This window comes from Triticum aestivum, chromosome 5A, assembly GCF_018294505.1.
Source record: "Triticum aestivum cultivar Chinese Spring chromosome 5A, IWGSC CS RefSeq v2.1, whole genome shotgun sequence".
NCBI classification, from domain to species: domain Eukaryota; kingdom Viridiplantae; phylum Streptophyta; class Magnoliopsida; order Poales; family Poaceae; genus Triticum; species Triticum aestivum.
Window position 1 is genome coordinate 48,036,750 of NC_057806.1, and position 27,455 is coordinate 48,064,204.

Below are 27,455 nucleotides of genomic sequence, written 5' to 3' on the forward strand. Positions count from 1 at the left end.
CTCTAAAAGTCCATCAGCATGGAGCTTCTTCATGCGTTTGACACCTATGTGACCAAGGCGGCAGTGCCACAAGTATGTGGGACTATCATTATCAACCTTACTTCTTTTGGTACTCACATTATGAACATGTGTAGCATCACGTTCGAGATTCATAAAGAATAAACCATTCACCATAGGAGCATGACCATAAAACATATCTCTCATAAAAATGGAACAACCATTATTCTCAGATTTAAAAGAGTAGCCATCTCGAATTAAACGAGATCCCGATACAATGTTCATGCTCAAAGCTGGCACTAAATAACAATTATTAAGGTTTAAAACTAATCCCGAAGGGAGATGCAGAGGCAGCGTGCCGACGGCGATCACATTGACCTTGGAACCATTCCCGACGCGCATCGTCACCTCGTCCTTTGCCAGTTTCCGCTTATTCCGCAGCCCCTGCTTTGAGTTACAAATGTGAGCAACTGCACCGGTATCAAATACCCAGGAGCCACTACGGGCACTAGTAAGGTACACATCAATTACATGTATATCACATATACCTTTTGTTTTGCCGGCCTTCTTATCCGCTAAGTACTTAGGGCAGTTCCGCTTCCAGTGACCGCTTCCCTTGCAATAAAAGCACTCAGTCTCGGGCTTGGGTCCATTCTTTGGCTTCTTCCCGGCAGCTTGCTTGCCGGGCGCGGCAACCTCCTTGCCGTCCTTCTTGAAGTTCTTTTTACCCTTGCCTTTCTTGAACTTAGTGGTTTTATTGACCATCAACACTTGATGTTCCTTCCTGACTTCTACCTCTGCTGATTTCAGCATAGCAAATACTTCAGGAATGGTCTTTTCCATCCCCTGCATATTGAAGTTCATCACAAAGCTCTTGTAGCTTGGTGGAAGCGACTGGAGGATTCTGTCAATGACCGCATCATCCGGGAGATTAACTCCCAGCTGAGTCAAGCGGTTATGCAACCCAGACATAGTGAGTATGTGCTCACTGACAGAACTGTTTTCCTCCATCTTACAGCTGAAGAATTTGTCGGAGACTTCATATCTCTCGACCCGGGCATGAGCTTGGAAAACCATTTTCAGCTCTTCGAACATCTCATATGCTCCATGTCTCTCAAAACGCTTTTGGAGCCCCGGCTCTAGGCTGTAAAGCATGCCGCACTGAACGAGGGAGTAGTCATCGAAACGTGCCTGCCAAGCGTTCATAACATCTTGTTCTGCAGGGAGAACGGGTGCGTCACCAAGCGGTGCTTGTAGGACATAATCTTTCTTGGCAGCTATGAGGATGATCCTCAGGTTCCGGACCCAGTCCGTATAGTTGCTGCCATCGTCTTTCAGCTTAGTTTTCTCTAGGAACGCGTTGAAGTTGAGGACTACGTTGGCCATTTGATCTACAAGACATATTGCAAAGATTTTAGACTAAGTTCATGATAATTAAGTTCAACTAATCAAATTATTAGTGAACTCCCACTTAGATTAGACATCCCTCTAGTCATCTAAGTATTACATGATCCGAGTTAAACTAGACCGTGTCCGATCATCACGTGAGACGGACTAGTCAACATCGGTGAACATCTTCATGTTGATCGTATCTTCTATACGACTCATGCTCGACCTTTCGGTCTTCTGTGTTCCGAGGCCATGTCTGTACATGCTAGGCTCGTCAAGTCAACCTAAGTGTTTGCATGTGTAAATCTGTCTTACACCCGTTGTATGTGAACGTCTGAATAAAACACCCGATCATCACGTGGTGTTTTGAAACAGCGAACTGTCGCAACGGTGCACAGTTAGGGGGAACACTTCTTGAATTTATTGTGAGGGATCATCTTATTTACTACCGTCGTTCTAAGTAAACAAGATGCAAAACATGATAAACATCACATGCAATCAAATAATAAACGTGACATGATATGGCCAATATCACATAGCTCCTTTGATCTCCATCTTGGGGCTCCATGATCATCTTGTCACCGGCTTGACACCATGATCTCCATCATCATGATCTCCATCATCGTGTCTCCATGAAGTTGCTCGCCAACTATTACTTCTACTACTATGGCTAACGCGTTTAGCAATAAAGTAAAGTAATTTACATGGCGTTTCTCGATGACACGCAGGTCATTAAAAGAATAAAGACAACTCCTATGGCTCCTGCCGGTTGTCATACTCATCGACATGCAAGTCGTGAATCCTATTACAATAGCATGAACATCTCATACATCACATATAGATCATTCATCATTCATCACAACTTTGGCCATATCATATCACAAACCACTTGCTGCAAAAACAAGTTAGACGTCCTCTAATTGTTGTTGCAAGTTTTACGTGGCTGAATTAGGGTTCTAGCAAGAACGTTTTCTTACCTACGTTAAAGCCACAACGTGATTTGTCAACTTCTATTTACCCTTCATAAGGACCCTGTTCATCGATTCCGCTCCAACTAAAGTAGGAGAGACAGACACCCGCCAGCCACCTTATGCATCTAGTGCATGTTAGTCGGTGGAACCGGTCTCACGTAAGCGTACGTGTAAGGTTGGTCCGGGCCGCTTCATCCCACAATACCGCTGAAGCAAGAAAGGACTAGTAACGGCAAGAAAGTTGACAAATCTACGCCCACAACAAATTGTGTTCTACTCGCGCAAGAAGAACTACGCATAGACCTAGCTCATGATGCCACTGTTGGGGAACGTTGCAGAAAACAAAAAATTTCCTACTCGTTTCACCAAGATCATCTAGGAGTTCATCTAGCAACGAGTGATTAGATGCATCTACATACCTTTGTAGATCGCGAGCGGAAGCGTTCAAAAGAACGGTGATGATGTAGTCGTACTCGACGTGATCCAAATCACCGATGACCAGCGCCGAACGGACGGCACCTCCGCGTTCAACACACGTACGGGACGGGAGACGTCTCCTCCTTCTTGATCCAGCAAGGGGGAAGGAGAGGTTGATGAAGATCCAGCAGCACGACGGCGTGGTGGTGGATGCAGGGCGTCACAGCAGCAGGGCTTCGCCGAGACTACAAGGGAGAGACGTAACGGGGGGAGGTGGAGGCGCCAGGGGCTGGTGTATGAAGTCCCTCCTCTCCCCCACTATATATAGGGGTGCCAAGGGGGGGTGGCCGGCCCTAGTAGATGAGATCTACTAGGGGGGCGGCGGCCTAGGGGAGGTTTCCCTCCCCCCCAAGGCACCTCGGGGTGCCTTCCACCACTAGGACTCCTCCTAGGGGGAAACCCTAGGCGCATGGGCCTATAGGGGCTGGTGCCCTTGGCCCATCTAGGCCAAGGCGCACCCCCTACAGCCCATGTGGCCCCCCGGGACAGGTGGCCCCACCCGGTGGACCCCCGGGACCCTTCCGGTGGTCCCGGTACAATACCGATAACCCCGAAACTTGTCCCGATGCCCGAAATAGCACTTCCTATATATAATTCTTTACCTCCGGACCATTCCGGAACTCCTCGTGACGTCCGGGATCTCATCCGGGACTCCGAACAACATTCGGGTTTCTGCATATACATATCTTCATAACCCTAGCGTCACCGAACCTTAAGTGTGTAGACCCTACGGGTTCGGGAGACAAGCAGACATGACCGAGACGACTCTCCGGTCAATAACCAACAGCGGGATCTGGATACCCATGTTGGCTCCCACATGCTCCACGATGATCTCATCGGATGAACCACGATGTCGAGGATTTAATCAATCCCGTACGCTATTCCCTTTGTCTATCGATATGTTACTTGCCCGAGATTCGATCGTCGGTATCCCAATACCTCGTTCAATCTCGTTACCGGCAAGTCACTTTACTCGTACCGTAATGCATGATCCCGTGACCAGACACTTGGTCACTCTGAGCTCATTATGATGATGCATTACCGAGTGGGCCCAGTGATACCTCTCCGTCATACGGAGTGACAAATCCCAGTCTTGATCCATGTCACCCAACAGACACTTTCGGAGATACCCGTAGTCTACCTTTATAGTCACCCAGTTACGTTGTGACGTTTGGCATACCCAAAGCACTCCTACGATATCCGGGAGTTACACGATCTCATGGTCTAAGGAAAAGATACTTGACATTGGAAAACTCTAGCAAACGAACTATACGATCTTGTGCTATGTTTAGGATTGGGTCTTGTCCATCACATCATTCTCCTAATGATGTGATCTCGTTATCAATGACATCCAGTGTCCATAGTCAGGAAACCATGACTATCTGTTGATCAACGAGCTAGTCAACTAGAGGCTCACTAGGGACATGTTGGTGTCTGTTATTCACACATGTATTACGATTTCCGGATAACACAATTATAGCATGAATAAAGACAATTATCATGAACAAGGAAATATAATAATAATGCTTTTATTATTGCCTCTAGGGCATATTTCCAACACTTACACCCCAGGCAAAGCCAATGTCATGGCTGATGCACTAAGTCGTAAATCCTATTGTAACAACCTGATGTTACAACAAAGTCAACCACTTCTCCATGAGGAATTTCGTAAGCTTAATCTTCACATTGTTCCTCGAGGATTCCTATCCACCCTGGTGGCGAAACCTACCCTTACGGATCAGATCATCAAGGCACAGAAGGTAGATCCGGGAATCTCCCGTATTAAGAGAAACATTAAGAAAGGAGTCGTGAATTGTTTCTCCATTGATGATTAGGGTGTCGTATACTTTGGAAACCGCTTAGTGGTTCCCAAGGCACGAAACCTGGGGCGGCTGATCCTTACATGAATCCCCTCTCACCATTCATCCTGGTAGTACTAAGATGTATCAAGACCTACACCAGAGGTTTTGGTGGACTAGGATGAAGAGAGAAATTGCTCAATACATTGCTAGCTACGACGTCTATCGTCGTGTTAAAGCAGAGCATCAACGGCCTGCTGGCACCCTTCAACCTTTGGCTATTCCTGAGTGGAAATGGGATAAAATCAGTATGGATTTCATTACTGGGTTTCCCAGGACCAACAGAGGGAATAATGCCATCTTCGTCGTGATTGACCGTCTTTCCAAAGTAGCCCACTTTCTACCTGTTCGTGAGAGTATCACCGCTTGCCAGCTAGCTGATTTATACATCTCCCGAATAGTATCTCTTCATGGTGTCCCATTGGAAATTAACTCAGACCGTGGGAGTCTCTTCACCTCTTGATTTTGGGAAAGTTTCCAAAATGCTATGGGAACTCGTCTCTCTTTTAGCACCGCCTTCCATCCTCAATCAAGTGGTCAAGTAGAGCGAGTCAATCAAATTTTGGAAGATATGCTCCGAGCTTCTATCATCTCATTCGGAATGGGTTGGGAGGAATGCCTTCCATTCGCGGAGTTTGCTTATAACAATAGTTATCAAGCTAGCTTGGGCAAAGCTCCTTTCGAGGTTCTCTATGGACGAAAATGTCGAACGCCTCTTAACTGGTCAGAAACCGGGGAAAGACAACTCTTTGGCCCGGATATGATTCAGGAAGCAGAAGAGCAGGTTCGCGTTATTCGTGAGAAATTGAAAACAGCCCAATCTCGTCAAAAGAGCCAATATGATCGTAAACATAAGCTCATGACTTATGAAGTCGGCGAGAAGGCTTACCTTCGGGTTACTCCGTTAAAGAGAACCCATCGTTTCGGTATCAAAGGCAAATTGGCTCCTCGTTACATTGGACCCTTTCGCATTCTTGCCAAACGAGGAGAAGTTGCCTACTAATTGGAACTACCTTCGCATCTTTCCAGAGTTCACGATGTCTTCCACGTTTCTCAACTCAGGCGTTGCTTTGCGGATCCTATCCGTGGAGTGGACCACGAAACGCTTGATCTACAAGATAACCTCTCATATCGGGAATATCCTGTTTGTATCCTTGATCAAGCCGAGCGTACCACTCGACGCCATAATATCAAGTTTCTCAAGGTTCAATGGTCACACCATTCCGAGAAATAAGCCACTTGGGAAAGGGAGGATCGTCTTCGACTCGAGTACCCCACCTTCTTCCCGGAGGATCCTAAATCTCGGGACGAGATTCTTTTGAGTGGGGGTGAGTTGTCACATCCCTGCTTTTAGTCATGCATTAGGATTGGATGAACATGTCCATCATGTTTAAATTTCTTTTAAACTTGAAATGGGGCCTAATCAACCCCAACACCCTCCTGAAAATGCTAATTTCCAACAATTGGAATTTCAATGAACCCAAAATGCCCTTCATAAAAGCCCACCATTTTTGGTCTTGTCTAAAACCTCTGCCAAAAATGGTCTTGCAATTTATGGAGACATTCTGGATTTTTGAACAAGCCATAAGTATTTGAATTTGGGCATTTTAAATGCTATAAATATTTTAAAGTGCTCAAATAATCTTGGAAGCATTTTTAGGCAGTTGAGAATATTCCCAAATGTGCCTCTGAATATTTCCAGAGTTTTTGGAAATGAAATAGTATTTATTCTATTTCAATACACATAGCAGGAAATAAATAAAAGCAAAACGAAATGCGGTAAATGGCCCGAATATGCGAGGGGGGCGAGAAAGGAGACACAATTACCTACCCCCATTATTGAAGTTTGTTTTTTCTGGAAAGAAACAATTTTTTATAAATAAGGAATTTTCAGCACTTATTAATAACGATTTTATAATTTCACATTGTAAGGTGCATTTTTTTTCTCTAAAACAAAGGTGTTGTAAACGCACAAAACTCCTCCTTGAGCCTCTCACCATCACCTTCACGTTGAACTCACCCAAAATGGATTTCCCTCTTTTTTACGATTTTCCTTTTTTTTGTTTTTTAGACAAAAGGATTTTGCTTTATGTTTTTTGTATTAGTAACATAGGGTTTTACTTTGTGACTGGTAAGCGGCCTGTGGGCCTGTTTGGTTGTTTCTTTACGAACTAGACCCACGGGCCATTATTTTCTGTGCTTGACATGGATAGGGTCCGTGTCATCACCCCCATCATCCACACACCCCGCCCTCCTCACCCCCACCCTCCCCACAAACCACCCCACCGCGACCCCGCCGCCTACTCGCCTGGCTGCTCTCGACGGTTGGAGCAGAAGAGCGCGGAGTGAGATTGGAGGCCGTCAGCAAGCACCTAGCAACTACCGGCGACTAGTTGAAGTGAGAAACCCTAACTTGTAATCTTCGACTTCTTTGTTCCTTGTTGTGTTGCCGTTTTGGGAGTTGGATATGGTTTTCAAAGTCAGAGATTAGATAGTTAGGATTTTTAAATCAGAGGTTAGGTGGAAGGCGATGCAGAGATTGAAGGAAGTTTTCTACATCGGTGGCTAGCTGGGTATTTTTTTAGGGTTTCGGTATTCTAGGGTTTTCATAACAATGAACAAGTGCAGATGCGTAACACAATAGCAGCAAATTTCAGCAAACAGTCATTTAAAAACTTTAAAAAATATTGGCCTTGTGCAGTGGCGAATCCAGGAAGAAACCAGAGGGTGGGCTCAAAACTTATAAGCTGGGCTAGTGGATTAAATTCCTTTTTAGGCCGAAATTAGGTTGGGTTTAGTAAGGCAGCCATTAACCTGTAGTCCTAGATTGCAAGTCAACTAAACATTTCTCAGAATAATATTTACTGCAGTGTTTTTTTGTAGAATATGAAATTTTGATCCAAATATTTGTATCTTTGTAGGGAAATAACAATAAGCTCTTAATTATGTTGCCCAAATTAGTTGATATTTTAAAGATTATAAATGTGAGGGCGTACAATATATCAGAGTTTTTAGGAATTATTTTAGTCTTTATTTTGTGTGGTTATGTAGTACCAGGAAAAAGTGAAGTAAGTTCATTTCTCCAACATGACAGACAAGTGGCTAATTGAGTTGGTTACCCTGACGATCCTTCGTCCGTCCAGAACAGATTTTCTTTTCTTTTTCAAGGACCATATTGTTGGATGCGGATGTATGTAGATGGGTTGTATGTTCAAGGTGTGCGTGTGTACATTCGGGTGGGCCGAGTAACAGTAGTAGTAGGATTTATGTTTTCATAGGACTTTTCTCAGAGATTACTGCTCAGTCTCAGACACTACCTCAGTTGTGCTGCAGAGGAGGAGGGTCCAGTGCCGCGCGTTGACGCTCGGGGTGAGCCCATGCTGTCAGTCGAGGATGGAGAGAAGGACATGTCTGAACAAGTTGTGGTGCGGCGGGCACGCACTGCGTTGCGGGGTTATGAGGAGTGGAGGGCGAGCCACCCGCTCAGTTTAAGTGTATGATTGTTGATTACTGATGCAGTACCTTCGTTGATTATACTATATGATTATTGCCTAGTGTGTTTGCATGCATAAGCCCTTTTCTTAAATTCTCATCCTTTGCTTTTCTTCATTTTATTTTGTTTACACAGGTGGTGTGCATAACCTGTCGACAGGACTGCAACAGGCCCAATGAAGATGGGTTGACATTTACCATCAGGTTAGATGGGGACACTTCAGCTCTGGTATAAATAATCATGTCAGTTTTACTTGTACTGTGTTTGTTCCCCTCTACTTTGAAGATTAACAATATGTAGGAAATAAATAGCAATTAAATTCTACATCTACAGATCGTGCCATGCTACGCAAGGTACCAGTTCAGCGCCATCCCAGACAGTTCATTGCTTTTTCAAGCGAGAGGGGGCCGCATGTATGATTTTGGCGTGTACAAAGGGAATTCAAGGGCGATCATCTGTGGTGAAAACTGGTGCAGGTTTGTTGAAGACTTCGACCTGCGAGAAGGCGACCTTGTCTCCTTTGATTTGACTGAAGACATTCCTATGGTGTACTGCTGCAACCTGCCAAGGACATGCGATCAAAACGAAGAGCGTAAAGATCCTCTAGAATTAGCTATCATAACGAAGGGAATTAATCTTACGAAGCAAGAGGAGCGTAACCTACATGACCTTTTGGCGATGAAGAAAGGTTATATAGGTGCATTTTTTGTCCACCGCTTCACCAAGTCGAACATAGGAGGAAAGACGATGGTATGTTTTTGGTTTACTAGTATTTTCTATTTTGTATGCAATTTTCTTTGTTTTTTCATGGAGAGAAAGTTTAATGATATGCTATTGTAGCTGAAACCAGTGAATACACTGATGTGTGTTTTTGCATATCCTTTTGTTTCCCATAACTGAAGATCCTTATGTAATATATGTAGATGTAGCTGAAGATCCTTTTGTTTACTGCTCCTTCACATATTTGATAATTTTTCTTCCTATGACGGTGCATACAGAGATTACCGGTGAAAGTTGTCGACGCCCTGAAGATCCCAGGATATGGGGAGATACTGGGAGATGGGCTTGCTGGCATTCGGCTATGCAAGGACAGTTTGATGCCGGTCAAGTACCACAAGTGTGATGATGGCCGCATCATCTTCGGCAAGGGATGGAGTGATTTTGTTGACAGTGAAGAGCTTAAGGTTCATAAAGCCGTTCTTTTCGGTTTCAAGACCACCACCCGTGAAGATCTTCAGATCGAGGTGGTTATGAACATGCTGACCGAGGAGCCACAAATGTAGCACGACAACACAAGAGTGTCCTTTACACTAGGTATAGAACGAAAACTATTTTGATAGCAGTTATGCATCTATGGGGTTACGTCTTCATTATGTCTTGGGTGATGATGACTATGAGAGGAGGACATGTTGCAGTTAGAGTAAATGCTAGGATTCGGCCCTATTCAGGACTCAAAATAGGTGTTTCACAGGTGGTTGCTTTATTGGCTGTTGTTTCCCTGACTATAATCATGAACGATGGTAATGCAAATGGAATCATTAAGGGAGTTTTATTAATATTTTAAATCATGGAGTTAAGATGGTAGAACTACCTATGAGTGTTTGCGTAGGACATGCGGGAAGGGCATCAGTTGTGTTCTTGACTGTTTGGCAATGCAGGAATAATGTGAGATTACAAAATAAATGGTATAGTGATCTTATGATTCTTGTTTAGCTAATTTGTTTGTGGATCATGGGATGGTCTATATTGCAGATGAAGGTGGTAAACAAAGAGGTGTTGATGTTGGGAGCAAAGAGGTGATGATGGTCTATATGCGCACGCTAGAGCATGTAGCAGGTGAATTGTACAGTTCATCACAAGTGTGGAGTCACAGGGTACTGCGGTGTCGCCTGCGCATCTCTGCCGTAGTTTTATTTTTTGGACCTTCATGTTAAGTCTGGCTGGGCTTGCTACCATGTATGATTTGTGCTGCTAGTTGATTACTTGAGTTTCTAGTTGTAGTTTGTATCAGGGGCTTGAAAGACCATGTGTTTTCTGTTAATGGAAAATCAGAGGGGGCGACCCTTCTTTGATTAAAAAATGAAGTTTCTCTATGCAATTAAAAAATAAAATTTCTCTATTCAAACCCAGTTGAGAATAGTATTCATTATAAATCTGAAATAATCTTTTGGAAAAAATGGCTATCGCATTCTGTGTATTCATTATAAATCTGAAATAATCTTTTGGTAAAAATGGCTATCGCATTCTGTATCATAGCTAGCGAAACCGAAACAAAATAAACGTCTTAAGTATAATATCTCGTGAACGTGGATCAAATTAGGCAGGACAGCTAGAATAAAGGATGATTCAACTTGCAGGAAATTTGAACTTATGACTTACTAGCAGTATAATAAAGTTTACAGACTATCAGCTAGATAAATAGAAGAAACATTTTATGTTGATTCATTCTTCCTTCCGGACTTCTTTGACCGCCTGGATGGTTTGGCGAGATGCTGGCGCTGACTCTCGAACCCCTTCTGGAAGTTCACCAACTGCATGTATACGTCGTAGGTGGCATACGCGTCCATGGAAGCATAATAGATGTTCTTCAAGGGCAAGGGCGCTTCTGCCCATATATGGTGGTCATCTTCTGTGAGAGCGTCCTTCATCTTGTTGTAGCTGTGGTGGATGATGGAACCAGTGTAGTCAGCCAAGCCATACTTTGGCTTAATCGTCACTGGATCAGGCACTCTCCACATATTCTGGATATCCATAAAGGTTTGTACCACCAGACCAACATGCTTGAGTTTTTTCTTGTCATTCTCGATGTCCACCCCAACAAAGGTGTACTCCTCGTTGAGCAGGAAGGTGGCAAGCAGGCCGCAGTGCTCATCAGCAACACTTATGTGGTACACGAGGACGTAGATGCCAACGCATAACTGGACCACGGCCGCCATCTGTGTTGGACCACGAGGCCAGGTGTACTCCACATCCAGTGCAACTATCTTCTGGTCGTCGTTCCGCAGCCAGTATCTGAATCTGCCAATACAGTACTCAACACAGCTAGCCTTGTTCGTGTACTTCACACAAATTTCGGTATTTCCATCTGCCCTAGCATCATAATCATTCTCGAACGCCATGCCGAAGGACTGTAATTGATGAAACCAGTATAAGACATGAAGCATGACAATAACATGATAACAATAAGCCGAGATGAATATGACGGCAGATAGTATAGGAATTCTGGCGCTATTGAAAGTTTATGTAAACAAATGCATGAACAATTTAAACTAAACAAGTACACCCTCTGTAAAGAAATCACTAAAGCAATGAACGAAAAGTTGTTATATTTCCTTGCAGAGGGAGTATATGCGAATTAACAATATAAATTTACGCTGTTGAAATATTTATCTAAACAACTGCATCAACAATCAAGAATAAACATGTATCTATGAATTGTTCATCACCCATGCAGATGAAATTGTGTGTACAAACTAAAGAAGCAGGAGAAAAACAAGAAATTGACAAGACAACGGACTAGATGTTGCATGCAGATGAATCTCTGTGCAAAATTCTCATAAGGCAACGGACTACATGTTGCAGGCAGATGAATCTATGCGCACAAAATAAGGAAGCGGGAGAACAAGAAATTGACAAGAAGAAGGCCATCGTATGTGGGAGCCCAGATGATCCCGATATCTCAACCACTAGTTCGCATGCGGATATGTGCCTGCTATTGTATTTCAGAACCGTATTTCCATTTTGCTGGTAACGCCACCTGCTCGCATTCATTGCGACCATTGTTGAGGAAATCGTTAACTGGTAACTGCTCGGTTGGCTAATGAGTAGGGGATTAATAGGCTAATCGGCAAGTTAATCGGCCATTTAATCAATTAATCAGATGATTTCTCAGTTTATTGGCTACTCGGTGACCCTATGAGTAGGGATTAATCGGCAAGTTAACTGGTTAATCGGATGAATTCTTGAACAGGGATTGCGACGGAGCTTCACCTACTGCCCGCGGAACAGATACGTGGTGGACGGCTCGTGACCGATGCTGAGCCCTTCTGGTCCGTGTGTGATGCAGTACTCACCAACGCCGTCAGGTCTATGGACGCCATAAATGCCGGCAGCTGTTTCCCACAAGCTGCAGCAGTCGACACTCTGTAAAATTCCCCATCCCGCTCCGATCTTTACTGCAAACCCTACCCTTCCTGAGCCACCATGTCCGCCTCATCGTCCTCCTCTCTCCCAGTTCCGCCGATTTCCCTCTTGATCTCATTCGGTGTCCCTTCTGTGGCGTGGATCTGGAAACCAATGTGGCAAGGACCGGGAGCAGGGCGGGCCAGAGGTTCTACAAGTGTGTCCGCTATGATGTAAGTTCCTCTGTTTTCTACCAAATCTCGATTAGTTCCTTTCCCGTTCTTGGTTCAGTTCTCACACCTGCATCTCGCATGTTTCTTGCTAATTTTCTCGCAGGCTCGCGAGTGTAGGTTCTTCGAGTTCCAGAAGGCATACGTCAGGAGGATGACCACCTACCAGATCGCCCGTGCTCAACAGCAGGCGGGGGTGCTCCACCTCCAGATGCACGCACACCCTGCAGGCAACATGGCTCATCCTGCAAACCAGGCTCCGCTCCAGGCGAATCAGGGTCAGAATCAGCAACCTGCGGCGCCGGAGGCAGTTCTGCTGAACCAGATCTTCAGACCTGTCGCTGCTTCTGCTTCCGGTTCTCACGCGCTGGGGGCAGAAGCTTTCATCCTTGCCGCTAGCAACATCATGCTCACGCTGCTTGTTCTGCTGTTCGTTGTGGCCATCTATTTTGGCGGCGGCAACTAGTTCGTTATTAGTATGACCTACTTAGACAATTCAGGAAGGGTGGCTCCCTCGGCATGTAAGCCTGTTTCCATGATGTTGTAGTGTGCGTGTGATGCTTGGGCCGCCGAGTTCGTTGTTGCTAAGTGTCAGTCAGTCCTCTTCTAGTCATTATTAGGCATAGTATGGTTTGTGTTCAAGGGTGGCTCCCTTTACCTCTAAGCCTATTTACCACAGTATGTAATTCGTACTGTAATGTAATGCACTCTTTGGAACTAATGAAACTTGGTTGTGTTAGTTAATCAGTTATCCGTTTGATTTAGTATCTACTGGAATTTTTATTCTGATTGTTTTTTTACGGTACGCATGGCCTGGGGAACGGGCAAGCACCATGATCCACCCCAACAGCTGTACCTCACTCCTCATATCCACCATTTCCTACATCCACTGGGAAAGGAACACGCGTCTCCAACAGTCTGAAGTCACGGAGGTAGGCAACACAGGGCGGAGGTTGCGCATGCTGTATTGATTGCAGACCGGCATCCATCTACCCACCTCACCTTTCATTACACACCACTCGTCTCATCCCCTCCGCCCATCCAAGTCTGGCCGCCCTCACTTGCCTCTGGAGGTCCGTGTTCGTCGACCCAACTTGGCGGAAAGGATCTCGCGCTACACTTGTTTTATGCATCCACATCTTCAGCTCATAGCGAATGGTATGTTTTCCTATTGACTCTACAACCTACATTCCTTTAGCTAACATTTGAGTCATCGGAAGATGTTAATCTGAAACTAATACATCTTCGGGAACTAAATTTGGATAGGATGAACAATATTCAAATTCTGGTAGCTGCGGGGCGGATGCAGAGGGATCTCATAGTGCTAACGCACCAGCCGGTCAGCAAGGTCTGCATGCTGCTTTGGATGAGTCATCTTCTAGTGCTAGAAGTGGAGATCCACCCGCCCCAACATCACGAATATCTCTCAAGCATGTTGTCAGTGTCATTCAGACTTTCAGCGACTACAAGAAATGGCTTGTGGAAGAGATTGGTTTTGGAGGTGTGCTCAAGCTCCCTGATATTCAGAAGTTAAATCTGAGATGCAGTGCCTGGATTATGAGTAGGGTCAGTGTTAGCCGTAGAGAGATAAGGCTGTCTGAGAGTAAGGTGCTCAAGTTCTATGTTGAGGATGTCTACAAGGTGTTTGGGATCCCTTGTGGTAACCGTAGCGTCAAAGGGAGGGATGCAAATATCAATCCATAAGCAATCCACTTCATCAAGTCAACCCTTGAAATGAATAAGACTGGAGTTCATAGCTTGCGCGCGGCAGAAAATTTCCTCATGCGTGATATCAATGAGAATTCTAGCAAGCTCGAGAAAGATTGTTTTCAAATTGCATTTGTCATATTTGTCATGGGCCATGTACTCGCTCCCACCACGAAGCACAACTACTCGACCATTGATTTCTGGGGTGCAATAGCCAACACTGAAATGATACAGCAGTTCAACTGGTGTGAGTATGTCCTCCAGTTTTTGCTCGACCCCGTTCGCAAACTTAAGAGAGATATGGTCATGAACAATCATTCAACCAACCTCACTGGATGTCATTTCTTCTTTCAGGTACATGTAATGTCATAATTTCAGTTATCTCTTTCGTACATTTCTTTTCGCCTATGTAGGCAAATTAATAAGTTTCCTTTTCTCCGTAGGTATTTCTGCTCGACAATCTTGATCTTGGTATATTGAATAAGCCACACAATGTTCTACCAAGGATCATTGCCTTCGACCCAGATACACTCAACAAAATGCTCATCATGGCTCACGACCCAGTTAAAGGGGCTATGTCATACTCGCATGCAAACGTAAGATGTTTCAGGGGAACCTGCCCACCATGTCATAGCTGTCCCTTCCTATTCTTTTTCGTGCTGGTCATATGCATGCCTGATTTTTATTTTTATTATGATTTTTATAATGCTGTTTTCAAACAATGACTAGCTACGAGACCCGGCGAATGTATGTTACGTGCGACACAAGGTTCATTACACCTGTCCGTCGTCTTCCAACACCAACCAATTGCGAAGGCCAGGAACCACTCCATGGTTTGCGAAAACCCACACGACAGAATCCCCTCGTACTGGACTAGGTGGCCAGCAGGAGAACCTTGCGACTCCAAACACAACGCCACGTGTAGTAGGGCCTCTTGATCTTGCCAACTTCTTGCGTCAGCAGTACCCGCACCTTGTATGTGTTTTCATAATACTACTTTGCAGTCAGAGTACTCTGTTTTTCTTTATGCTCGGATGGATAGGAAGTAATCATCTATCTGTTGCAGGTGACTGATGAGATAACAATGATCATGAAGCAGCATAATGCTAGCTCAATTAGGCATTTGACGGAAGCAGCCAACGCCATCCAAGGGGTTCTATCGCAGGCAAAAAAATGCATTGCAGTCCGATATGCTCAATTATTCAGAGAAAATTCTGAAATCAATTTCTAGCCGGTGCCTTTGTTGTCGTACGAGAGGCATTGCCGATTGTCATGCATCAGGTTCTCACGCTAAATTCATGCATGCCCCATGCAAGTACATTGGTTTGTTTTTTCTAATCTATGAAGAATACTAAATGGTTTTTCTATTTTACTGCATTTTTCTAGGTGTTGCAACTGGCAAGAATGTTCGTTTTAGCACTCCTGTCGCACACAGAATCCAGGGTCACAGGCTTGATATGTCTAATGGTGAAGGTTTGGTCCTACACCTGCATACTGTTTATCTTGCCCTATCCATATGTGTTCTTTTTGAAGTTGGGTTCACGAGAAGCGACTCATTGTTGACATTCTATTAATGTTGTGTGCAGCGATTTCACCGCTTAACCAGGTTGGGTCATCAAGGAAACGTAACGCAAGCAACGAAGACTCCGCATCTGCAAGCAAAAAATCATTTTCAGAATCATCCATTGTGATTAACTTCTTCAAAGACACCGTCCGCAAAGTTGCACAAATGTATGCTGATCTCCTAGCGAACACAACCGTTACTGTCTTTGGCCAAACTCAGGGTAAACTACCAAAGAGGAAGTACATTTTTCAGCATGGTTTTGCAACCAATCCATGGGAGCGCGGAGTTTTACCACTGCCACCACACGCTGGAACCACAGATATGATAGTTGAATACTTCTCCAACTTACCTGAGAGTGATCTCCAAAGGTCCGCGACAGATCTCACCCCTCCAAATATCATGATACTTTATTATTCTGAATGTTCCCTTCTACAGCTAGTATTGTTTTTCTGTTGTTATTTTTAATCATTCTACATTTCATTATGTTTGCAGGCATTATGTTATCCACCACTCCCCCAGGCTTGTCCGCATTACAGGGCTCTCTTTGTGTCATCGGCTCATTGGCAGTCGGAGTCTCGATCATGAACTTGTTTCCATCATGTGTAGAAGGTACACTCAGTCCGATATGGAAGCCAATAGGGAATGTCCATACCTCAACTGGAGGCACAACATGGAACCAGAGTTTGCGGTAAGTTCATTCGTCCGCAGTCGCTTCCAAAGCAGTGAAGTTGTACTCTTTTTCTATCTGCTAATGATGTCAGAACCTCATGTCAGATTTCCAATGCTATTGTCATATGTTTTTGCAGACAATTGTGTTGTCCGACCATGACTATGTAAACAACATTTCGATTCAGAAGCAACTAGTCGGCAAGGACATTCCTTATGATATAACTTCATCTCAGATGGTACTGACAATTTATTTTAATTTCTGATCTTTAAACAAATGATTCATATAATTTTCCCCATGTTCTTGCTGTCTGTTCCTAACTGAAAAATACTTTCCTTTCTGCATTTTTGCGCAGTTCTTCCTGCCAGTACCCCTCGAAGCTGGTTGGGTTATTTTGATGTGGGACATGATGTCGAGGAAGACCCATTTTTGGACCCGAATATCAAAGGGAATGGCCCTGATGAATTCACGAAGGATAAGCATGAACTTATTGCATGGAAGCTTCACCATGCGCTATTCCATTGCCTGAATGAGTATTATGCAGGATGGCCATCCCAGGATGGTCAGTGGCAAACGGTCTACCCTGTAGTAGCTGAAGAAACATTCCGCAGGTATGTATGGACAACATCAGCGACGATGCAAAAGGTTCAATTGTTCATTTGTTTTCAGACACAAATCCAGAGTTGCTGAAATATATGTGTTGTCGAATTTATCTTTCCAGCGAAGAATCAGGGGCTTGTGTCCTGCATATAGCCCGACAGTATGATGGCACCAAACTCAAGATCCCGCTCACGAAGGTACTTTATTGGTCTCTGTTTGTTTCATTTGTTTCTCATTATCATTATCCATTTCGTTTGTGAGAATTTATTTTTATTATTGTCTGGCCACATCCAACACAAATATATTCCCTTACACAGCACAATGTTGGCAAAACCAAAAGACAGGACTACATGAGTGTCTTAAACTTCAGGAAATTCTGCTAGTGTGGCGCATGATGCGATGTGGGCGGTTCTAACACCCTCAGACAGTCTCTTCAGCTCGAATCAGTCCGCATAGTCACTTTTATACCTCCCAGGGGCCATATGAGTCATCGTTAATTTGCTGCCATCGTGTATTTTCGTTTCGTCTGTCATGTAGCTTAAGAACATATACCTCCCAGGGGCCATGCCCACTAGTAATTTTCTATGGATTATGCTAGAATGTGTACTGTACCCTTCCCATCACTTATGCGCCTATTTGCATGGTCACTTTTATGGATGGCCCTTATATGAGAATTGCAAAATTCGTCTCCATCTCAAAGAATAATTTCATCAACCTTTCAATGCATGCCAATGTGTTCCTGTCTGATGCCTCAAATCCTAAATGGTACTATCATTTTAGGCTGGCCGTGTTATAATAACTTTTTGTTCTCTAATCATGAATTATTTTGCTATCACATCTACTAAACCGCTAAAGTATTTACTTGTTCATATAAGCATATCTTCTCAGTTGGCTACAATGTTTATGCTAACAAAACATTTAAATATACCCAAAGTTTCCTTACACACTTGTACTATACGCCCAAAGCTTGAGGTACAAGCTTCTTCGTTCTGATTCGCCATAACTATATATACCACGGCGGAATAATCATGAAGTTGCACTTACAAGCCAATTATTTCATTACACATAGACTCACATGTTCTTCACGTACTTAGCGACCCACTTTTTTGCCACACATGTTCCATACGGCACGGCAAGACACCCGTCGCGATGCAACCTCTGTGTATTGCTTTTTCAACATTTTTGAGATGCTTTTTTCGACACAGACTTCAGCATGTCTCAACACATCATCTAACATGCAAAGTACTGCATTGTCTGCTTGTACGGTCCATAAACCAGTACTTTACAATACCATAGCTCACAAGTTCATCTAGTTCTAAATTAGGGTTTCACATTACAGTTCCATAGTGCATACAAATTATAATCTAGGGGGTTTGTCCATCTGGTACCAAATTTCAAACATTTTCAATCCTGGCAGTTAGTCAAATGCAAACTAATCGTGCCGCCAAAAGATTTTGGTAGGCTCCACTACTAACTGCAATTAACATGTTTCCTTCCAAGTTCATTCAACGATCGCTCCATACAAGAACTCAGGGATGTCCCCTTTGTTCCCCTTCATCACCACTATCTCGTAAGCTAGCTTCTTTCGCATACCATTTAGCTGATCTTGTGCAATAGAACTGACCAATTGGATCAATGTTTGCATTAATGAACTTTTTGGACTATGCCTACAAGACCTAGAAGAAAGGCTCCGTACCTGGTTTACGACCGAATGTAAATCCCGGTGAACTCCATGAAGTAGTGCACCATGTATAATCCACTGTCCTCACTGAAAGCAGGACACAAATGTTTCAGGTCATGCAGTTTTTTAGTTCCGCGGACTTTCCGATTGCATGTAAACCAAAGAGCCTACCTGCTGCACGGGTAATGTTGTGCGATCAGAGGGTAACGAAAAGACCAGCCACCCGTCTCAACAACGCCACCACCGCACACGTCATTCTTTTTTTTTTAGAAAAGGAGGATGACCCCCGGCCTCTGCATCTGGGCGATGCATACGGCCACTTTATTAATTATTCTCACAAGACCTTACAAAGTAATACAACAGTAAGACTAAAGCCGCTGTCTAAGCACCTCTATCCAGCTGATGAAGGGGCGCAGATAGCCTGGGCCTAATACCAAACAGACATCGCAGCCAAACCTAACATCTAAGACCTGAGAACCCATCCAGGACGCCTGCCGGGCATGGGTCTCACCGGTCCGGCGTGCACTCAGATGCCGCCGCCGCCAACTGCCACCGCTCCATCTTCAGAACTGTACTGATGCATCAACCTTGCTCGGTCTAGCTATCGTCGACGCCACCACGGCGCCAAACGACACCTCCTCCCTGCGCGCAAACAGCTGATCACGTCGCGGTCGCCACTGACACACCTCAGCGCCATGCTGCCAGGTATCACCAGCCGACACAACTTGAAGTCCTTGGAAGATCTGTCGTGCGTAGCACCTGCCGACCAGGCATGACAAAGCATAGCACCTGTCGGTCAGGCATGACTTGACATCATCCCCGAAGCTCTGTGCAAGACGAAGCCGCTCCACCTCCTGCCTCTGACATCCAGCGCTGCTCCGCAAACGATGCTCCCAAGAGAGAAACGACACCGCACTGCCGCCATCGTCCGATCTGGAACACCAGATCCAAGGGTTTCCCCCGGAGCAGCACGAGTGGGTCGACAATAGTTACACGAAGATGCCATCGCCTGCCGTCGGCTCGGTTTTCACCGGCAATCATGTCTCCCCTACTCGCAGCCGGGACAAGATGATGGATCTCGAGATCCGATCACCAAGCCTCTGGTCGGCCATCTCGGGAAGAAGATGACCACCACGTCCAGCAGTCTCACCACGCCGGGCACGCGTCGCCGCCGGCACCCCCATGGTGCCTAGAGGCCGACAAGCCCCGACGAATCCCATGCCTCGCCAGCCGCCATGGCCCAGACCCCGGCACCACCAGATCCAGATCGGATCGAGGTCCAGGGCCCCAAGCCGCAACCGCTGCGGAGGCAGCACCACTGGACGGTGCCTAGCCCTCCAGCCCGCCGCCGAATCCTCGCCGGAGCTCCGCCGCGCCACGCCGCCAAGCCGCCGCCGGGAACTCGCGCCGCCGCCAGAGAAGCCACAGCCGCCGCGCGTTGGAGAGGCCTCAAGCCGCAGCTGCACCGCCGCCACCCAGCACGCCCTCTGCCGCGCCGCTAGGCCCCGCCCAGCCCAGCGTCGTCCCGCGCCGCGCCGTCCCGCGTCGGACGCCAACCGCGAGAAGAGGGGCAAGATCCCCGCCGCCACCAACGCCGTCATTCATAAGACAGCAAAATCTTTGCTGGAACTTCCTAGCGAGCGAATCATGCTTTATCTTCATCTCATCTGATGGATAGGTTTCTGTTGGGTCGAGTACCATCATCTCTTTCTGGGTTGTGTCCAGGATGTACATAGACCAGCAGTCCATCAGGTGCACCGGGAACATGAACTGATTATTACATTCACAAGCATGCAATAGGCAACTGTCAGTACTCTTATCACAGTATTTTAATTACCATGGTCATTGGCATTAATACAGTCAGTTGGATCTTTACCTTGGTCAGCCATTCAATTTTGTAACCCACAACTTAGAGTCCATCATGATGTAAATGTAATCCCAGTCCTTTTCAGCATCTTCCTTACAGACCTCATCCTGCAAATAATTTACCATATATAAAGGTTAGAATCTTCTTTTTTCTGCATTCAATCTTAACTGCATCAATTTTCTTTTCTTAAGTATAGTTAGTACCACAAATCTAGGATCAAAGAGCCCTCTCCAGCGGTCCAGCCAGCCTTTGTACATTTTGTTATCTTTCACCACTAGTGCGCGCACTATGCATCGCATGAGGTTAAACGACACACCACCACCTGGAGTGAGTTCATCCTTAATTTCCTGTCCAGATGCCACTGCCAGGATTGGATGGAAGTGCTCCACCCATTTCCTGTAACATGCCATGAGTTTTCAAATGTAAGTCATGCTCGCCATGTAATAAAATGCAATCGAATTTCAATTCACGATGATGATGACTTTTTACCTTTTGAGCACTGTATCGGGGCACTGCATCATGTTAGTATAGAACATCTCAATACTCTCCTTAGACGGTTCATCATGAGATAGGCCAACGAATGGTGGGTACTTGTCCCCCCATTCGCTTCTACCCTTTGAAATATCTTCACAAGTCGGTGCCTTCATCTCAGTCCCATGATCCTTACTCTGTTTGTTACTATTGCACTTGATCCCACATTTTTCAGGTAGCTCATAATAGCCTGCTGGAATCTGCCTGCAGAGGCACCTCCTTCACCAGATAGTCTCTCGGTTGAAGTAGGGCCGTCACCCCCGTCTGGAAGCAAATAGAGGGTAACATTCCTCATGGTTTGGTTACAAATCCGAATCACATCTTATTCCATGCCTCAAAAATTGAAAATTACCTTCGTCTTCCCTACGCTATCTTGGTCCTGGACGACAATTCGTTGTAACATCCACAAATCGTCTTCGTGATTTCTTCTTCTGGCTATTGCGGACCCCTTCCCTGCTCGCTTTAGCTTGTGCCTCGTATCCTTCATCATGCCAACCGAGTAGTATCATTCCATTGCATGGAGGATCAACATCTGTATCGTCGCCGGGCCACCCACTCCCAACTACCATTGTTGCTGAGTCACATAAAAAGTTAACATGAGGTCATGTATGAGGACATGTTACGAATCAAAAAGGTTTGCACCACATTGCTTTTGCATCGACCGAACAACAACATACCTCCAATCCAGGCAATCCATCGGATGCAAGTGTTCATACATGATAGCAGGTAATTTATGTGGTCTTCACAAATCACGTCTTCTAATAGAGTCAAGGCAATCTGCTGCTCCATGTTCTCATCATCTGCTGCCGCATTTGGCGTGCCAATCACTGCCAATTCACCCCCCCCCCCCCCACGATATCTTCCTGAATCTTTGATGCAACGTTTACTGGCGCATCATGCATATCTGCCAGTTTTGCCAATTGATTTTTTTAGTTACAGCACTTTTTCAACTATTTACATTTCTCACAATTAAATTGTACTTCATCAGAATGAGATATGTACCTGATTCATTGTACAGGACTTCCAGGTTCCTCGCTAACAGATTGTCACCATCAATCTGTTCCTGCATTGCAAGTGGTGGGCTTTTGTTCTCAAGATCATCCCAATCAATGTCGTCTTTCTCATCATTTCTTTCGACCGCTGGGTTGCCATTGCCATGTGCATGAACTAGAGTTGAGGGCTCTGTTTTTCAAGTCAGAGCAGTTTGTCAATACAGTGATTTCAATCCGAATACGAATCACTTACATTAATCTTCATGAGTTTGCTGGTAACTACTCACCTCTACTGTTACCACCTAAGCCCAATCCTGATAGCAAATTTGTAGCTTCCTCGAAGATTCCTGTCGATAGCAATATTAATTACAGCCTTTGTACTTCACGCGACAGAGGAAACACACAGCTTATGTGCTCTTATAATTACTTACCATCAAACAATTCTAGATTGTCAACAGCTCGTTCGACCAAGTTCAGAGCTGCTATGGCCAGGCTCCTCAGCCGTTCGGCTCTCCCATTGTTAGCTGGCTCATCAATATCGTCCGAGACAACTAGGTTCGATTCATGTATCCTGAGCGACAAACCCTTCTGACTTCTTGTGTCTACAAGACCAAACAAACAGGCTTATAATTGTTGCAAAGTTAGGCTTCACTTGATTTTCATTTCCACATATTAACAGATAAGAATTACTATAACTAAACAAAGCATATGGACGCTCACATTCGATGAGTTTTTAGCCTGTTGCTTATTGCCGTTAGTTCATCTGACGGATTATTTCCATCCACAGCTCGACGGACCAAACCCCCTTCCGTTGAGATCCCTTCACTGTTCAGAGCCCTCGAAAGCACACTGCTGCTGCTTCCTCCTTGCCACCCAGTGCCTCTATACTGAAGTTTGGCCCTCACCCGGCTCAAACTACGTGGTGCTCGCACTGTCACCAACAAAATTCGAATGCACTTACATATTAGGAAAATTTATAATGGATTTGCTTATTCGGACATTTTATTGATTTACTTATGCCTGTACGAACCTGCGATCGGCACATTCTCTAAACCACCTGAGATATGGATGCTCCCTGGTCGGCGGTTCGTTTGTATTGGTTCACCTGCAATTGGAGCAAGGTAGACATCAGTCGACACATTTTTTCTTTATGTTTACTTCATTCTTGTACACAAATTCCAACCTCTGTTCTCAGCCCTTTGCAGTCTTCTAGCAGCTCATTCGTGTGGGTGTACATAGTGGTCATCACTGTCGCTACTCGATGATTCAATTTGTTCATCCATTTTCTCTTTTCCCTTGCCTGGAGCATGCTCACCAGAGGTTCCACTGTCTGTATGCTCTGCTCTCCCCGGCCTAGATTCCCTGTCTGACATACGCCTGACTTGAGCAGTCACAATCTCTGGTTGAACTTGCTGCAAAGCCTCCATCTGCGCTGCAATGGTGAACAAACATTTTGCTTTCAGAAGCTTCATTGTTGTCCTCTAATAACAATATTTATATTCTATGCACATACACTATAATATCTGTCATAGAGTATTTTATATTCTTATTCCACTTTTTTTAATTCTGCTATATGCTTGACTCATGTATTTCTGTGGTTTGTTTTCTACAGACATATGACGCTCATAGATGCTTACATGGATTAACCTATAAGCCACCAGGCTGTCCAACAATTGGATTCCACACCTCATCTATGCCATCAAGGTAGCCCACTGGTTTTGTCTGCCCAACACGAAATCATCGTGTCAGCAAAACATTTTATGTATAATACACATGCGAAGGAAGAAGTGTCACGTCATATAAGAACACCCAAGGCTGTGTGATGTCAAAGTAATCGTTGCCAAGTTAGTGTCAACAGTTGTACAAACCAAAGTGTTATGAAAGATGATGTATTATTTTAACTTACAATGATAGCCAAGTGGCAACCTGGTAATCTTAATGTTCGTATCCCAGCTGCCAGATCTTCACACAGCTTCTTCATGCTTCCCTAATTACTTCAAATGCCCATTCTGCCAGGTCATAATCTGATGTCCCGCCTTCGCATAGCACACATGCAAGTATTTCCCAAGCTATGTTCTGGTACAATTGCTTTGGGGCAACATATGTACCAGCAGCTAGAAGTGAAAACCCCATCTCTGCAGCCCTCTCCTGAGCTCGAGATAGTTTCAGTGGATTCATGTGTCGGAACATCTCTAAGATTGCTTCTATGCTCAATCCACCATCTCGCATGCCCGGATGATTGTGTCTGCCCAGTGCACTCCTGATCTCTTCTGCTATGTTTTGCCTCTGCTTTCGAGGTATCTTTAGCAAGCTCACATGTCGCCCACTATTCTTTAGACCCAAGGTTCTAACTATGGATGCTGGGCTGAAGATCCTAAACTGGCCGTCAGGGAATGTGAATCTCATATCTTGCCAACGGAACCTGCTAAGCAGCCAGGCGTAAAATCTCCTATCTGCCTCTCCAGACCAAGCAGTGGTCAACAAACGGGATAGTACCTTAGGCCGAGACGGACGATGTACTTGCTAGTACAGGTGCATCTAACTATCCTACCACGGAGTAACTGACTCTCTCTTTCCATCTCAGGTGCTGCAATGGCCACTAGATGCCTACCAACTGCCGGAGTTCTTGTTCGTGCAGATCCAGATGCGGTGGCCGGAACTAGTACTAGTGTTCTGCGAGATCTTTTGCCCGTCGTCCCGCCCGTAGATCCTCCACCACAGGGCTGCTTCCACTTTCTACCCCTCCTCGCTGCCTTCCTTCTGTTCTCAATCTCAAAATCTTGCGGGGCCATGCACATGCGTAAGCTTTTGGGGGAAAACAGTGAGAGTAGGAGAATAGTACTATAGTAGCACTGGATGAACACGGAAAGGGAAGTGGATGCCCTCACCGAGCTTTCTGATGCTAGTATGTCACCGCCGCCGCTGGAAACTACAATCGGATCCGCGGCATCCCCATCGCTGTCCCGATCTTCGCTTTCACCATGCTCGGATCTTGACTTCTTCTTTCTAAAGCTCGTAACTACATCACCATTGGGTGGGTAGACCCCTCTTTCCTGGACGATCCGGAGGCTCCATCTACTTTCCCAGCCATCATGCATACATGGAAAAGACAAGTGGTCGAAAAAGGCAAGAATCAGACACCGGGAAAAGCAAAAGAAAGGGAAACCTAATGGAGTCACATCCTGCGGCAATCCACCGCGGTATTCGTGATAGACAACTCACCTAGCTGCCGGAACCGACGCCGGATGGTCGATCTTTGCTCCACCGGTGGCCACCAGATTTGTTCTACAGTGTCAGTGGGGGAAGGAGGTAGATTGCTCTGCTCGGGGACAAGTGATGAATTACCATGACGAAGGAGAGAGCGGAGTAGCTTCGTGTAAATGCAACTTGCAGCTGTCCCACGCCACGTGAGCAGTGTGTTGTCTTGTCACATTACTGAGCACTCCCTCTGGCCGCCCAAATTTTCCCTCTCCCCCGACCTACTCTTTCGATGCCTTTTTGGAGATGGAGGGCGCGCGGGACGCCTCGATGCACTAAACTTTTGTTACGCGTACACGTCGCCTTGAGCACGACTAGTACGCGCTACACGCCTGCATGCATGGCAAAATCATCCCACATCCTGATCCGGCTTTATTTTATTGAAAATAAGTAATGTCACTCGGACTAGTTGCGCACTTTCTATTGTCGTTTTTCAACACTTTTTCGGGCTGGTCCAGGTGAGACTGCGACTCAGCCACTCAGGGGAAGAAAAGAACAAATGAATGCGCGCCCACACGACGAAGGTCTGGTCTTTCTGGGCACGTACCTTTTTTGTTCTCGGGACAGCAACCAGGCAACCAGATCTTCTCGCGGTCGGAACAGTACAAACAGGACTACTCTGGTTGAAGACAAATTAAAGGAATATGCACAGCAACGCCACTGCATGCACACCCATGCCCAACCACCAGCCATAGTTTTCTTCAATGCTTCCATAGTTAATTATTGTACTACAACCGGGGGCAGGTCTTCTTCTAATCGCTCTATGACCAGCATATTTTAATTAATCCACGACCGTGCATCTGTCTGTTCTCCGCTTTTAGGTCTCACCTCTACATGAAGGCATCATTAGGCACTGCAGATATGAATTTCATCAAACTGCTTGTTTGATTCCAGACGTTTGACCCATTTCATATGATTGGCACAGTAACCATGGAAAAGCAATTATCAAATGAAATGAGTGATCATCAATAGTAAGTCTTCTCCCTTTTTATTCATATCCTAGCATGTTCCCCGCAGAATATATTTATTTCATGGAAATTGAAGAAACATGTCAAATATGCCAACCGCGGTTACGACCCCATGTACAACCAACGGCAACACCGTCTACGTTGATTTTCGTCATGCAGAGCATGGGCGTCACTGATATTCATTCAACACATTTTTGTACCTTCAACGGAATTAGCCGAGAACGTTTTATATACATTTTCCCAAACAGGCAAAACCTCTATTTCTTTATTGGGGTCTGTTTTTTCCTATCTCGTAATGCTCAATTTGTCGTCATCAAATTCATTAATTGTCTTCATGGCATTTCATACAGTTCCACATTGATATCACATCTCTCAGTGGTACTATGGCCTTCTCGATTCCACAATCCCAACACCCCCCCCCCCCCCCCATTATGAATGTCAACTATAGTTTACAAATATCACATATTTGACTCTTCTGTCTGCAGATCCATCGAATGATCAATTATTCATTCCAAACTATCTTATACTTTCCCGCTTCTGGTTAGTCTACAAGGGTTGCCGGGATGCGCCGAATCGTTGCACACGTGTGGTAACCTAGATTCACTTCAGTTCAACTGGTCAACACCCCCACCCCCCATTCTGAATTTCATCTATAGTTTACACATAGCACATATCTCACTCTTCTTTATGCGGATCCATCGACTGATCAATTATCCGTTCCAAACTTTCTTTTACTTTCCCGATCGTACTTACTCCATAAGGGTTTCATGGATGTGCCCGATCGTTGCACACGGTTGGTAACGAAGCTTCCCTTCAGTTTAACGGTTCAACACCCCCAAATCTATACACACAAATCCCTTTATGTTTGGATTTCTTCACATCTACCTTTTTGTATCCCCCCCCCCCCCGCCCATGTTACTGCACATGTGGTGTCGCAACTCGCTGTTCTTGCTTGCCTTATGTTCGGTGCAATGGGAGGTGGTTTTGTTGATGGTCAGTGCTGGTGGCTACGTATCTAGGGGGTAAAAGATCATCCTTGGGTTATTTTCCACTTTGGTTTTACTAGGTTTTTTTTGTCACCC

The 27,455-nt window shown here is 45.2% G+C and overlaps 2 protein-coding genes and 1 long non-coding RNA gene across 11 annotated transcripts; 2 read left to right on the forward strand and 1 right to left on the reverse strand.

The window, feature by feature from the left end:
• The first annotated feature begins 11,303 nt into the window (after positions 1 to 11,303).
• On the forward strand, positions 11,304 to 13,285 carry LOC123101208 (uncharacterized). Its single transcript, XM_044522765.1, has 4 exons — positions 11,304 to 11,316; positions 12,157 to 12,212; positions 12,272 to 12,541; positions 12,645 to 13,285. Exons 1-4 carry the CDS (start codon positions 11,304 to 11,306, stop codon positions 13,002 to 13,004), a joined length of 699 nt encoding a protein of 232 aa, XP_044378700.1. The 3' UTR covers positions 13,005 to 13,285.
• Positions 13,286 to 13,447: 162 nt separating this feature from the next.
• Positions 13,448 to 24,086, forward strand: LOC123102246 (uncharacterized). Of its 8 annotated transcripts, none has more exons than XM_044523541.1 (14): positions 13,448 to 13,696; positions 13,805 to 14,599; positions 14,689 to 14,841; positions 14,975 to 15,220; positions 15,312 to 15,526; positions 15,632 to 15,718; positions 15,832 to 16,177; positions 16,302 to 16,497; positions 16,616 to 16,714; positions 16,832 to 17,087; positions 17,198 to 17,273; positions 22,174 to 23,268; positions 23,343 to 23,587; positions 23,760 to 24,086. In XM_044523541.1, the coding sequence occupies exons 5-10, from the start codon at positions 15,436 to 15,438 to the stop codon at positions 17,003 to 17,005; spliced, it is 993 nt and encodes a 330-aa protein (XP_044379476.1). In that variant the 5' UTR covers positions 13,448 to 13,696; positions 13,805 to 14,599; positions 14,689 to 14,841; positions 14,975 to 15,220; positions 15,312 to 15,435; the 3' UTR covers positions 17,006 to 17,087; positions 17,198 to 17,273; positions 22,174 to 23,268; positions 23,343 to 23,587; positions 23,760 to 24,086. The 8 variants fall into 8 exon arrangements, with proteins under 8 accessions (XP_044379476.1, XP_044379478.1, XP_044379475.1 ...); XM_044523543.1 differs by having other exon boundaries at positions 23,353 to 23,587; XM_044523540.1 differs by having other exon boundaries at positions 22,174 to 23,587.
• On the reverse strand, positions 18,250 to 25,756 carry LOC123102248 (uncharacterized). 2 transcript variants are annotated; one of them, XR_006448850.1, is made up of 17 exons: positions 25,370 to 25,756; positions 25,036 to 25,222; positions 24,054 to 24,926; positions 23,785 to 23,869; positions 23,331 to 23,579; positions 23,178 to 23,252; positions 22,868 to 23,078; positions 22,579 to 22,749; positions 22,435 to 22,494; positions 22,158 to 22,337; positions 21,833 to 22,059; positions 21,508 to 21,729; positions 21,114 to 21,419; positions 20,828 to 21,020; positions 20,634 to 20,731; positions 18,773 to 18,844; positions 18,250 to 18,681 (listed from the first exon to the last, which is right to left on the reverse strand). It is a non-coding gene; the product is annotated as an uncharacterized lncRNA (long non-coding RNA). The 2 variants fall into 2 exon arrangements; XR_006448849.1 differs by having other exon boundaries at positions 18,250 to 18,695.
• Positions 25,757 to 27,455: the final 1,699 nt, after the last annotated feature.

Coding starts and splice junctions, on each gene's coding strand:
- LOC123101208 (XM_044522765.1), top strand. Junction 12,213..12,271: donor AGATACGTGGTGGACGGCTC/GTGACCGATGCT, acceptor CAACGCCGTCAG/GTCTATGGACGCCATAAATG. Junction 12,542..12,644: donor ACAAGTGTGTCCGCTATGAT/GTAAGTTCCTCT, acceptor ATTTTCTCGCAG/GCTCGCGAGTGTAGGTTCTT.
- LOC123102246 (XM_044523540.1), top strand. CDS start 15,436: ATGCTCAATTATTCAGAGAAAATTCTGAAATCAATTTCTAGCCGGTGC. Junction 15,527..15,631: donor TGCCGATTGTCATGCATCAG/GTTCTCACGCTA, acceptor GCATTTTTCTAG/GTGTTGCAACTGGCAAGAAT. Junction 16,178..16,301: donor CCTGAGAGTGATCTCCAAAG/GTCCGCGACAGA, acceptor TTATGTTTGCAG/GCATTATGTTATCCACCACT.